Source organism: Stegostoma tigrinum, chromosome 34, assembly GCF_030684315.1.
Source record: "Stegostoma tigrinum isolate sSteTig4 chromosome 34, sSteTig4.hap1, whole genome shotgun sequence".
Lineage (NCBI taxonomy): Eukaryota > Metazoa > Chordata > Chondrichthyes > Orectolobiformes > Stegostomatidae > Stegostoma > Stegostoma tigrinum.
The window spans coordinates 10,961,765-10,974,324 of NC_081387.1; the positions used below are offsets into that span (position 1 = coordinate 10,961,765).

The 12,560-nt window shown below is 42.1% G+C and overlaps 1 protein-coding gene across 1 annotated transcript; it reads right to left on the bottom strand.

Moving 5' to 3' along the window:
- Positions 1-200: 200 nt before the first annotated feature.
- On the bottom strand, positions 201-12,303 carry LOC125446575 (muscarinic acetylcholine receptor M2-like). Its single transcript, XM_048520257.1, has 2 exons — positions 12,195-12,303; positions 201-1,730 (listed from the first exon to the last, which is right to left on the bottom strand). Exon 2 carries the CDS (start codon positions 1,697-1,699, stop codon positions 284-286), a length of 1,416 nt encoding a protein of 471 aa, XP_048376214.1. The 5' UTR covers positions 1,700-1,730; positions 12,195-12,303; the 3' UTR covers positions 201-283.
- Between the last annotated feature and the right edge of the window lie 257 nt (positions 12,304-12,560).

Sequence of the window (12,560 nt, forward strand, 5' to 3'; positions counted from 1 at the left end):
TGAAAAAAATCCTCACAGAACAACTTTATGCTGTATTTTATGATGCTAAATAATGGGTAAGTATGCATTCTCATTCTTTCACAAATGTACTCTAATAAGCAGCATCAATTTTATCAACAGGAAGCATATAAATTAGTTGTTATATGTAAGATCAGAATGACATTTTAATCATAAGTGTCAACTTGATACATAATGTGGCACAATTAAACTAAAATCCCGCTGTACATTTTGAATATAAATTAAGGAAAATCAAGTCAACAATATTTCTATCGCAGTTTTTCTTTCATTTTGTTGTCCCGATATTTTGGTACTTGCACGAGAGAAGATTCTTGAAGGTTTTCTTGAAGATGGTATTGCACAGAGCATAACAGACTGGGTTGATGGTGCTGTTGATGTAACAGAGCCAATATCCAATGGTCCACATTGTGTCAGGGATACAATTTGAGCAGAAAGTGCTCAACACCATCATGACATTGTATGGTGTTGCAGTAATGATGAATGCGAGGATGACAGCTAATATGGTTCTGGTTACCTCATTCTGTCGAGATTTAGATCCCTTCTTCATTGGAGTGCTTTTTATGTTAACTAAATTATGGCCTGTTCTGATCATTGGGACATTCCTGTTTTTCCTGTTGATATTTGGGAGTATTCCTGCTGTGTTGCCACAATCGACATCTTTTTCAGATTTAAAAATTCCCTTCATTGAGGAGAAATTGGATTTGTCAATCCGAAAGTAATTTTGTGCCACATAAACACTTGCTTTCCCTTGGATTGCTTCTTCCTGATTCTCATTCGCAGGCAACGCACTGAGATAAGTTGAATCATTAGTGAGCTCATCTTGATGACTTTGGTCATAGCCATCAGCTGTCAATTGATCGGGTATTTTGCCACTTTGCACTTGATCATGCAGAGGCACAACAGGAATTGTTGGAATTCTGTTATTATTTGCTTTTGCTATTTTGTCTTTCACTGGGCTAGAAGAAACTGTGGAATTGCTTGCTTCAGGTGCTGTTTTAACCTGTTTAATTCGGCATTTGCTTGCACGAGATATGAATGTGTACAGAGTCACCATGATTATAGCAGGGAGATAGAAAGAAGCTGTACCGATACTGAGAGTGACAGCAGGATTTGAGAAGAACTGTACATAGCACTCACCTTTGTTAACTGTCCGCTCCCCGACAATGTACTGCCAGAAGATAATGGACGGTGCCCATAGGATAAATGGCAATCCCCAAGCAGCTGCAATCATCAGCAAGGCCATCTTAGACCTTTCCTTCACAGGGTAGTGAACCGGCTTTGTCACGCAGAAGTAGCGATCAAGGCTGATCATAAGGAGGTTCATGAAAGAGGCATAACTGACAACATAATCTACAGCAAGCCATAAATCACATACCACTGGACCCAGAGGCCAGTATCCAACGACAATGTAAACGGTGAAAAGATTCATAGAGAATGCACCAACAATAAAATCCGCACAGGCTAAGCTGAAAATAAAGTAGTTATTAATAGTTTGCAAATGTCTGTTTACTTTGATAGACACTAGGATCACAATGTTTCCAATAATGGTCACCAGACTTAAAGATCCTGCTGCAATAACAATGAAGACCATTCCCACTGTATTATAGGAACTCACTCTTGCAACATCAAACAAACCATTTGTGATGCTGTGTGATTCATTTGTCTCCGTTACATTGGTCATCCTTTTGTCATGATGCACAGATATCAAATCCCTAAGTGCATAAAAGAAAGGAAAGACCAAAATAAATTGGAAATTCACTGTGCTGAAGTAAATAGACAACCGCGTGTTTATGGCTGTTCTGAAAGTTCTAACATTAAGAGGACCAAAAGTAATCTCCCCATATAAACTTCAGTCTCTTCTCAAAGTAACAAGCCATTTTGTTGAAATTGTCCAAGAAGGCACTTTTCTTTCAAAATTATCTAAGACACTATAGTTCAATACTTTTACTGAAATTAAGTGAAGATGTGTTTGGTGACATATCAAACTTATAGCCCAGAATCAATCTGAAATAACCCCATGCAGGCTGTGTGCTGTCATCCTGAATTGACATATACCCAATACACGATAGTGTTCTTGCACGCTGAGAGTCAGCTTCTCGGGTGAACAGAACCCAACATTCCTGTTTATATCCATCATCCAGGACTCCTGCAACCTGCAAGGTGGTCTCCCGGCCTGGCGTGGTGGAGGTTCAGCCCCATGTGGCAGTCTCGCATTGGCCTTTGATGGCCTTTAATCCAATGTTGCCTAAATATGAACTTCCATCCTCCAGATAATTACAGAGGGGTCTCCCGGCCTTGTCAGCCTCCAGGTGAATCCCAGCGCGGTCTGGAGTCAAGGCTCAGTGGGGACTAGATGTTTGATGGGAGCTTGGGCTGGCTTCGAAGGGCTGTTTTGCTGAACATTTTTATTTCTCTTTTTTAAAATTTATTCCTGTGATCTCTAAGACTGGATTTTTTATTTCTTTATTTTTCTACGCCTCGCCCCCCCCCCCACCCCCCCGCCACCGCCGAAGTTGTACTGAAGAATCTGTAACGATGTACCTTTGTAGCTCAGATGGTGCTGTAAGAGGCAATTTGTAAACTTTTAGCTGTACTCTTTAAGTACATGTTACAATAAAGTTAAATCTAACTCAAGATTAGACCAGTCCCAATCTGGGAACTCACATTCTATGCTATCAACCTCGTTGAATCAATTAAAATCATGACATCCTTCCCACTCTGACTCCTGGGTTGTGTGATATTTTCATCCCAGTCCCGGATCCTCTGACTCTGCCTCAGATACGGGCCAGTGTGTACCAGACCATGGCCTATGCTTAGAGCCGGGAGCACATCAGGAAAATTCATCCTTTTCCTCAAGCGGTGATGGCATTGAAGCTCTGTCACCAGCTGTGCCCCATCTCGGACTCGGAGGTTCCTTATGATGCGAGGTGGAAGGGGACAGCCACGGGTTCTCACAAACTCTCCGGATATTCTGACAGGCCAGGGATGTTTTTGCCCCGTTTATGAGGTTGCAGCTTTCTTGTGATCCAAGTTCCAATATCACAGGAAGTGGTCAACACCCCCTCATACCATCTTTTCATCCACAGGTTTATCTTACATATGGTACTGTTTCTATGCTGACCAGCTCATTGCACTGGATATGATCCTGACATAACCACCTTTGAGATCCCGCATTTCAACTTTCTTCGTAGGTCTCTATAATCTGCTTTCACTGCCCATCCTTTTGGGTTAACCGATGTCATTTGCACCAATGTGTACCATAACCAGTAGCTGTTCACCTTCCCGCCCCAGAATGTCCTGCAACCACTCCATGACATCCAGGACCCAAGCACCAGGCAGGCAACACACCATTCTGTACTTTCATTTCACAAAAACTCCCCATTTAACTGAATCCCCAATTACTATTGATTTCTGTGCCCAATCTCCCTCCCTCTACAGCAAAGCCAAACATGACCCCATGACGTTTGCTGCTGCTGTTGTGCCCTGGATGCTGTTCCTCTCAACAGTTTACCAAACGGTGTATCTGTTTCTCAGGGCAATAGCCACAGGAGACCCCTGAACTGTCTGCTTAGCCCTCCTGTCTGGTGTCACACATTCCCCTCCTGCCGGTGGTGTCTGAGTCTGCAGTGTTACTACCTCTCTATATGTGCCATTCATAACAATCTCCACCTCACAAATGCCCCACGGTGTCCCCAGACTCTGGTCCAGGACTAAAACTGGACCTTCCAGGAACTGCAGCTGGAGAAACTTCTTGCGCACATGCAAGTCCCGGGCACCGGAATTGTGTGGGGTTCCCACACCCAGCAAGAGGAATAGATTACAATCTGGACCTTGTTCCAATCACTGCCTCATTTCATCAAGTACATTTAGTGAAATCACGTTTTGGCTCTACAAGTATTCAACAGTTGAAGGAAAAACCAGATTCACTCTTTTGATTCTTTTCACTTGATATAACTGTTGCCCGTGACAAAGTTGACTTAAAACGGCAACCAGCAACTTCTCCTGTAAAGCCGAGCCCCTTTAAATTAATTAATCCTTGCAATGTCAGATACTTTTAATACTAAATTTTATCTACTGATGCTCTCTGCTCCACTGACAATTTCTTAAAACATACCTGACACTCACCAGAATAGAACCAAGAGCTGTTTTACCTCAGGCTTCTTTGAACCAGGTGATCATTTAATCAGATATTTATTTTCATCGGTTCTGATTTGGATGTTGTGAAGCAGTTTGCCTGTTCCAAACCAAATACTGGTGCATTTCCAAGGCGTGCAGTCTCCTGGATACTGGCCAATGCCTTCTCTCACTAAATTCAGGCCTGGTGGGACTCATTTCTGTCTCAAGTCCACATACAGGTAGCAATTAAAATGGCCTGCTGACCTGGATCCTTGAGAAAATGTTAACGATTTGACCGTGGCTTGGCTTTGTTTTGGGGTTTTGCTGTGGGGGTTGACCTCGAGTCACTCTGATCAGGATATCTCCTGAGTGAGGCTGTGCAATTGATCTTACCCAAGCGATGTTTTCCCAGGTCCCTCAGCCTGGAAAGGATGTCCACTTGCGTCAGAGTGCTTTGTAACTCATGAGCATCACTTGCATTTTCTAATGACAAAGTCAGTTGTATTGCCTGTTTGAAATCCAGTTGGACTTCAGCTGTGGGTGAACACATCATAATCCCACAACCAAATGGTCTCTCAGCATCTTACTGAGGGTTAGACCAAAATCACATGCCTGTGACAGTCATCCTAAGCATGACCAAAACCCTGACATAGATTACGCTGGATTTCAAACTACCATGTCAAATCAATAGCATCTCAGAATTAGAGGAGGCTTGGGGTCATAATATTCTTTAACAAAATCTGTCAATTTTTAAAAGGCTTATGATCTGGTGCCTCATGAAATATTAGGTGCTTAATACTGAAAAAAGCTGCTGGCCCACAAGCTGCATACAGAATTACTCAGGTAACAAGGTGTGGAGCTGGATGAACACAGCAAGCCAAGCAGCATCTTAGGAGCACAAAAGCTGGCGTTTCAGGCCTAGACCCTTCATCAGAAAAGGGGGATGGGGAGACGATTCTGAAATAAATAGGCAGAGAGTGCGAGGCGGACTGAAGATGGAGAGAGGAGATAGAAGATGGAACTACTCAGTCCTTTTTGGCTGCCCCAATGTCATTTGCCTGGAAAAATAAAGCAATCTTTCCACATAATGGGCCCTGACTTCAATGGCAGTGCCATGCTTCTGAAATGGCAATATGCCTCCAGAAATGTGAACCTGAACTCAAACACAACTGTTCCAAACAAATCCCTTCAGGAGAGTGTTTCTCCCTCATCACCACTGAAGTAACTCGACAGAGGCCAGTATCGCATCACCAAGTCACCCTTTATTTACACATGCATTCTGATGACACTGATCCAGTGGCTCAGAGTTGGCTCTCAGAACTGTTGATACTTCTGTTTATATCTGTCAGCCAGGGCTCCTGACTAAATGACGTTAACAACCCCACTCAGGGAGCTTGACACATAAATAAATTGCTACTTGTTGATTATCAAGTGAGTGTCAGAGAATTGTTTTAGTTAACCACTAGTAGTTGACAAAAGGCAGGTTACACCATTCGAGTATGACATCCACCTGGGTGACCTCTTTCCAATCACTCTACTGTCTTACTTCATTAAGTAGATTTGGTGAGATCGCGTTTTGGCTTTGCAAGCATTCAACCACTGAAGGAAAGATTATACTCACTCCTTTAATCGTTTTCAGCTAATATAACTGTTGCAGCTGCAAATGACGAAGTTGACTTAAATTGACCATCAGCGACATTTTAGCTGGCATAAAATGGCCTGAAGGTTGTTGACAATTACGATTGACAGATATTCACAGTAAGACTTTGGACCTCCATGTACAATCACCGGATAAGATAATGAAAGGTCTCAGTGCAAGAAGGGAGGAGAGTATAGTCAATGAGGCATCCTTGGTAGGGGAGGCAGAGATGAAAACCTTTCTGCAAACTAGTACAAAAGTTTCACTTAAAATACAGTGGAATAGAACAATTGACCCACTTATTTGAAACATTTTCAGGCAGTTTTAAAATGCATAAAGAAGAGTACACACATGTATGTTGTACAAAAATAAAGGTTTTAGTTTTGACATATCAGTATTTAGGGTCTTTAATTTGATTTCTCAACTCCAAGCACACTTGCATTGCTCACCAAAAAGGAACTTTGAAATGCCTGAATAGCAGACATCTAGGAACTAACAATCTGAAATCTGTAGTTCAAAGAACCAAAAGAAAAGCATGACGGCACAACAATCTGGAATCTTTGGATAATTGTCATTGCGTAGGAAATATATCCACGTGAGTTGTGCGAAATAAAATATGTGAACTTAAAAACTTCCATAAAGGAATTTTGTTGACTTCTCATGAGCAGCCAATCATGGACACTAAAAGGAGACCTCCTGATTAGTGGGAAAGATAGAGCAACAGATGGTGTAAACAGACAACTTGTAAGAGAGTAAAAGAGGTTGCAAGACATGGAACATGAGCAAATATAACTTCAGAGCTCCACACACAGATGGCTGTGAATGTGACTGAATTTCATCCTTCTCAATATGGGCTTGAGAAAGGGGACTCTTTTAGAACTGGCAGCCTGGCTAAAATTTGGCTGAACTTGGGACAAGAACAAAGCTGAAGTTCGAAAGCAGTTAGCCTCACATCTGGGTATATAAGAGAAGCAGTCAAGTGCAGTGGAGTTGGAAAAAATTGAATTGCACATTTGACAATTAGAGTTACAGGACAAAGAAAGGGAAAGTAAATTACGAGTAGTGGAAAAAGAGAGGGAAAGGGCCCAAGCTGAAGAGAAAGAAAGGAAAGAAGGGAGAGGAGAAGAGGAGAGAATGCTCGAGTTGAAAATTGTGAAGTTGGAACTTGAAGGAATTAGACTCAAAATGACAAAAGTAAAAGTACAAGATAGAGGTGATGATGAGCAAAATCATCATCGCCAACAGCCTGTTAGGGTAACTGCGAAAAAGCCCAAATGTTATCAAAATATGATGAAAATCACATCAAAGCTGTTTTCATTACTTACGAGGAATTAGCTAAACAGATAAACTGACCAGAGACTATGTGGGTAATGTTAACTCAGACCAAGTTGTTAGGCAGGGCTGTCTGTGTTTGCAGCACTGTCAGAGGAGGTCTGAAGTGAAAATGAAGAAATAATACAGGCCATTTTGAGTGCCTGTGAATTGGTACCAGAAATATTTTGATCAAGGCTCCAAAATATAAGAAAAGAACAGTTCAGGCTTTCATTGAGTTTAAAAGAATTAACAGAGCAACTTCAATAGATGTTTGAGACCATTAAAGATAGAAAGACATATCAGGGTATAAGAGATATTACTCTGCTTGAGGAGTGTAAAAACTCCTTTCCAGAAAAGATAATAATTCATGTTGAGAATCAGAAAGTTAAAGCTGTCTCAGGCTTGCTGCAGTGTTCCAGAGAATTGCAACGTAGGTTGAAAAAACAACTCTTCAATTTCCACTTGGGGACCTTGCAGCCCTCTTGACTTAGTACGGAGTTGAATAATTTTGGGGCCTAAACTCTCCCATATCCGAGCCCGCATCCCCATACACCAGGCCTTGTCTACCATGACATGTTACCTATTGTTAGCCACTCAGTCTACAGGAACAACTATTCATCCTCCGAGCCAGATCAATTCTACATTTCTTTGTCTGTCCAACTGTTGTTCACTATCTTTGGGCTCTCTCCCCACCAGCAATTCTCCTTTCCCCTTCTCCCACCCTACCTGCCGCATATAAACCGGCATTTTACTGGCTAACATCAGTCTGAAGGAAGGGACACCGGACCCAAAATGTTAACTCTCGTTCCTCTTCACAGGTGCAGTCAGATCTGCTGAGATTTTCAGCAACTTCTGCTTTTGTTTCTGATTTACAGCATCCATGGTTGCTTCAGTTTTAACGACATCTCAAATCCTGTCCAGTGTCTACAAGGCTCACATCAGTAAAATTTGCAAAATTCCCAACTCGTATGGATAAGTACAACTTCAAAAACACTCAGGAACTATCCAGGACAAAGCAGCCACCTTGATTAGCACCACTTCCACAAACAGTCAGCCCTTCTCCCACTAGTGCTCAATAGCATCAGTGTGTCCGATCTGTAAGGTGTAAAGCAGAAATGTCTACAGCTCAAAGGTGTTTTTGCACGTCACATGCATTATTTACTCCCTATTATCAGATTCAACAAAACTGTAGTTATGAAATAAGGTGTGATGTCTCCAACTGTAATCTTAGTAAGGAATATTCCACTGAAAATGATTCTGGAACCAATGAACTTGCCTGAGAGAAACTTGCTCAGCAAAGAACCAACACGAACATTGTACAATCACCTCCAACTTCTTTTTCCTGACAAGCAGCAAATAGGCAACAATGCATACTGACCTGCAAAAATATCATCCTTATTTACAAGTGCAGCATTCGTAGCACTTTGTAATCTGGCTCTAAAAAAGACAATTTTATTTTCAAAAAAACATTCAACATGCTTATCAAGCAAATAAGCTTTAACTGACATATAAAGCAGCATTTCAATGAAGGTGGCCCCAATCCCAGGGGAGTATCTCTTGCAAAGTGATCACTTCCCAAAAGCTTTGATCGCATGTCATTGCCTAATCTTCTCAACATCATCAAGCAACGTGAAAATATTAGATGGGCATCCATGCAAAATATCAGCCCATCTTCAGATTTAGATTCCCTGCAGTGTGGAAACAGGCCCTTCGGCCCAACAAATCCACACCGCCCCTTGAAGCATCCCACCCAGACCCATCTCCCTATAACCCCACACACCCCTGAACACTACGGGCAATTTAGCATGGCAAATCCACCTAACCTGCACATTTTTGGACTGTGGGACGAAACCGGAGCACCCAGAGGAAACCCACGCAGACACGGGGAGAATATGCAAACTCTACACAGAGAGTCGCCCAATGCGGGAATCGAACTCGGGTCCCTGGTGCTGTGAGGCTGCATAAGATCTTGGTAACAGGATGAACAAGTCTTCACGAGCTGCAAAGCAGACGCAACTGCGAAACAACATATCACAAAATAAAAGTCAGCAGAGATCATGCTGCAATATAGTGGATGAAATATTTTCCTTGCTGATTCTAAATTCACCTTTCCAAAATCGGCTGTCACCAAGCCAAATGGAACAGATGGTCTCATCTGAAATCAAATTTCTGAAGCTGCATTTCAATTATGCCCGACCAAGAGGAAAATGCCCATCTAAAAGCATTGTGGATTTTAACGTGTGACCCTATTGTGTACTGGACACTGATTGGCAATCAGTTACACACATTATAAAATTAAAATAAATACGCAGGATGAAGTCACACAGGAGAGAAACCTCTGGTGTGGCAGTTGTGGTGTTACTCTCACTGAAACAGAATTTATGCACTTTAATCTCACACCAGAATTTTCCCTTTTTTGCCGAGTGAAGGTGTATTTCCCACAGGAATAACCAAGTTGGTTTAAGCCTTCTGCTTTTTGCAAACGCCAGGCGGCGAGCAATGAGTGCAGCAGAATACTCCCGGACAAGCCATGCTGCGTGCATGCGTGAAATTTCTGTAGTACTTTGTTAATGAGTGTGGAATAATCATCGGGTATCGTGACTCGATCCTCAGAGACGAGAATGGGAGTGAATACAGGCAGACAATATCGCAGAGCAGTTTGTAAATGATGAAAGAAATTGCGGCGGGAGATCTGACTGTTTCACTCACTTCTCAGCGAAAATAAATGACCATGTGGCAAGGAATCATGCTGGAAAGAAACGTTTAGGGGAGGGAGAAGCAGGTCTGGTAGTAATGTACTTGTGGAACTAAGTGAGAGATTTCCTAAACTTAAGCAAGCACAGAGAAATGCATTTATTTCAAAGGAAAGATTGGAAAACGGTTCTCAAAACACATCAACTTACGTTTGAGATGCAATTAAAACTTTTGAGAAAAAGCAAATTATCCAGGAAACAAAGCAAAATTCGCTAGAATCTGATATGGCAGAACATGAGCTCGATGACTGGAGATAAACCCCAAACTATTAGAACAAAATGTTTCGCAGTGTATCTGCGTTCTATTTATTCACAAATGTTTCTTAAACTTTGTGTTATTAACGTTGGCCAAAACCAGAATTGTAATCTGTTTCAGAGACTTGCAGAAATTCTTAATCCGAAAAAAAGCCAACATTGCTGAAAAGATGTCATGAAAGTGGAGATATGTCATTCGTTGATCGTAGAATTACTAGGTTAAGGCGTAATAATTCACAGAACCAGATTCGAATGAAATACCTTTCAGTAGGTTGGATGGGTCGAGGTTAAAACTCTCTCGGAAGACCATAAGACATAGGAGTGGAAGTAAGGCCATTCGGCCCATCAAGTGCACTCCGCCATTTAAATCATGGCTGATGGGCATTTCAACTCCACTTCCCTGCACTCTCGATCTCTGCCTTGAAGGCATCCAACGTCTCAGCCTCCACTTCACTCTGTAGCAATGAATTCCACAAGCCCACCACTCTCTGGCTGAAGAAATGTCATCTCATTTCAGTTTTAAATTTACCCCCTCTAATTCTAAGGCTGTGCCTACGGGTCCTAGTCTTCCCGTCTAATGGAAACAACTTCCTAGTGTCCACCCCTTCTAAACCATACATTATCATGTAAGGTTCTATGAGATCTCCCCTCAACCTTCCAAACTCTAATGAGTACAATCCCAGGATCCTTAACTGTTCATCATATGTTAAACTTACCATTCCAGGGATCATCCGTGTGAATCTCGGCTGGACATGCTCCAGGGCTAGTATGTCCTTCCTGAGGTGTGGAGCCCAAAATTGGACACAGTATTCTAAATAGGGCCTAACTAGAGCTTTATAAAGGCTCAGAAGCACTTCGCTGCTTTTATATTCCAACCCTCTTGAGATAAACTACAACATTACATTCACTTTCTTAATTACGGACTCTACCTGCAAGTTAACATTTAGAGAATCCTGGACCAACACTCCCAGATCCCTTTATACTTCTGCTTTGCAAATGTTCTCACCATTTAGAAAATTGTCCATGCCTCTATTTTTATTTCCAAAGTGCAAAACCTCACGTTTACTCACATTGAATTTCGTCAGCCATTTCCTGGACCACTCTCCTAAACTGTCTAAATCTTTCTGCAGCTTCCCCACCTCCTCAGGACTACCTGCCTGTCCACCTATCTTTGTATCATTGGCAAACTCCGCCAGAATGCCCCCAGTCCCTTCATCCAGATCATTAATATATAAGGTGAACAGCTGCAGCGCCAACACTGAACCCTGCGGGACACCACTCGTCACCAGTTGCCATTCCGAAAAAGACCTTTTATCCCAACTCTCTGCCTTCTGTCAGACAGCCAATCCTTAATCCAAGCCAGTAGTTCACCTCGAAATCCATGGGCCCTCACCTTGCTCAGCAGCCTCCCATGAGGAACCATATCAAAGGCCTTTTGGAAGTGTAGATGGATAACATCTACTGGGTTTCTCTGGTCTAACATACTTGTTACCTCTTCAAAGATTTCTAACAGGTTTGTCAGGCACGACCTCCCCTTCCTAAAAACTCAAAAACATCCATGACAAAGAGGCTCAAATGTGTGGCCCTCGATCTCTGGTCTTAGACAAATCACTCGGTGCACCACTGATACACAGGAGCAGCAGTGTGCATCATCGAAAAGATGAACAGCAGCAACACATCAAGGCTGATTTTTCAAAACTCATCCCCTCCATTTCCTATAAATGAATGGGAACGCATTGAACTCAAATGTATTCTCCAAGGCGTATCACCCCGATAGCAAATCCAATCATTGTTCATTCACTGTTCTTGGGTCAAACCTTGGGATTCCTTCCTTAAATCACCATTGACGTGGTACGTCCTTACAAATGCTGAGAATCAAGAAGACAATGCGACACCACCGTCTCTGCAGACACTAGAAATACTCAATAACTGCCCAGAGTGACGACACCTACACTATTTAAGCAAATATTTACAGAGCAATTAAATTAAATCCGACTATCCCTCAGAAGGAGTACAGCAGAGTGCTTGGGCGCATTGATCTAAAATAAGACAAAAAGTCGTTAGAATACAGTTTGTGGAAATGATCAACGCAGACTTACCAGGAACAGCAATGACAGCGAGGACAGGATAGTAAATCTTTTCCAACTCAGTTATGAAATAATCTATCAGCCACTGGTCCATCTCTGAGGAATGCCAAGTCCTCCCACTGACACTCAGAGACAGAATGCATTGAAAGGGATCCAGTACTAATAGTGAATGGAAATCCTCCAGGGACACAAATTTGCTCGTTGGAGTCTTACATCAATTACTGAACAAACAAGCCTGGTTAATTGGCTTACTTGATTAGATTTGGTCACAGTAGGTTTTGTCACAATACATAGTCCTTAAAGAAATTGACATCTCTCCAAGGTTGAACTCACAAAACACCACAAATGTCCTTTCATCAAGGAAAGTATTGATTCCAC

What these genes read in the sequence shown, in the direction of transcription:
- LOC125446575 (XM_048520257.1), bottom strand. Translation starts at nt 1,699, where the DNA reads ATGACCAATGTAACGGAGACAAATGAATCACACAGCATCACAAATGGT.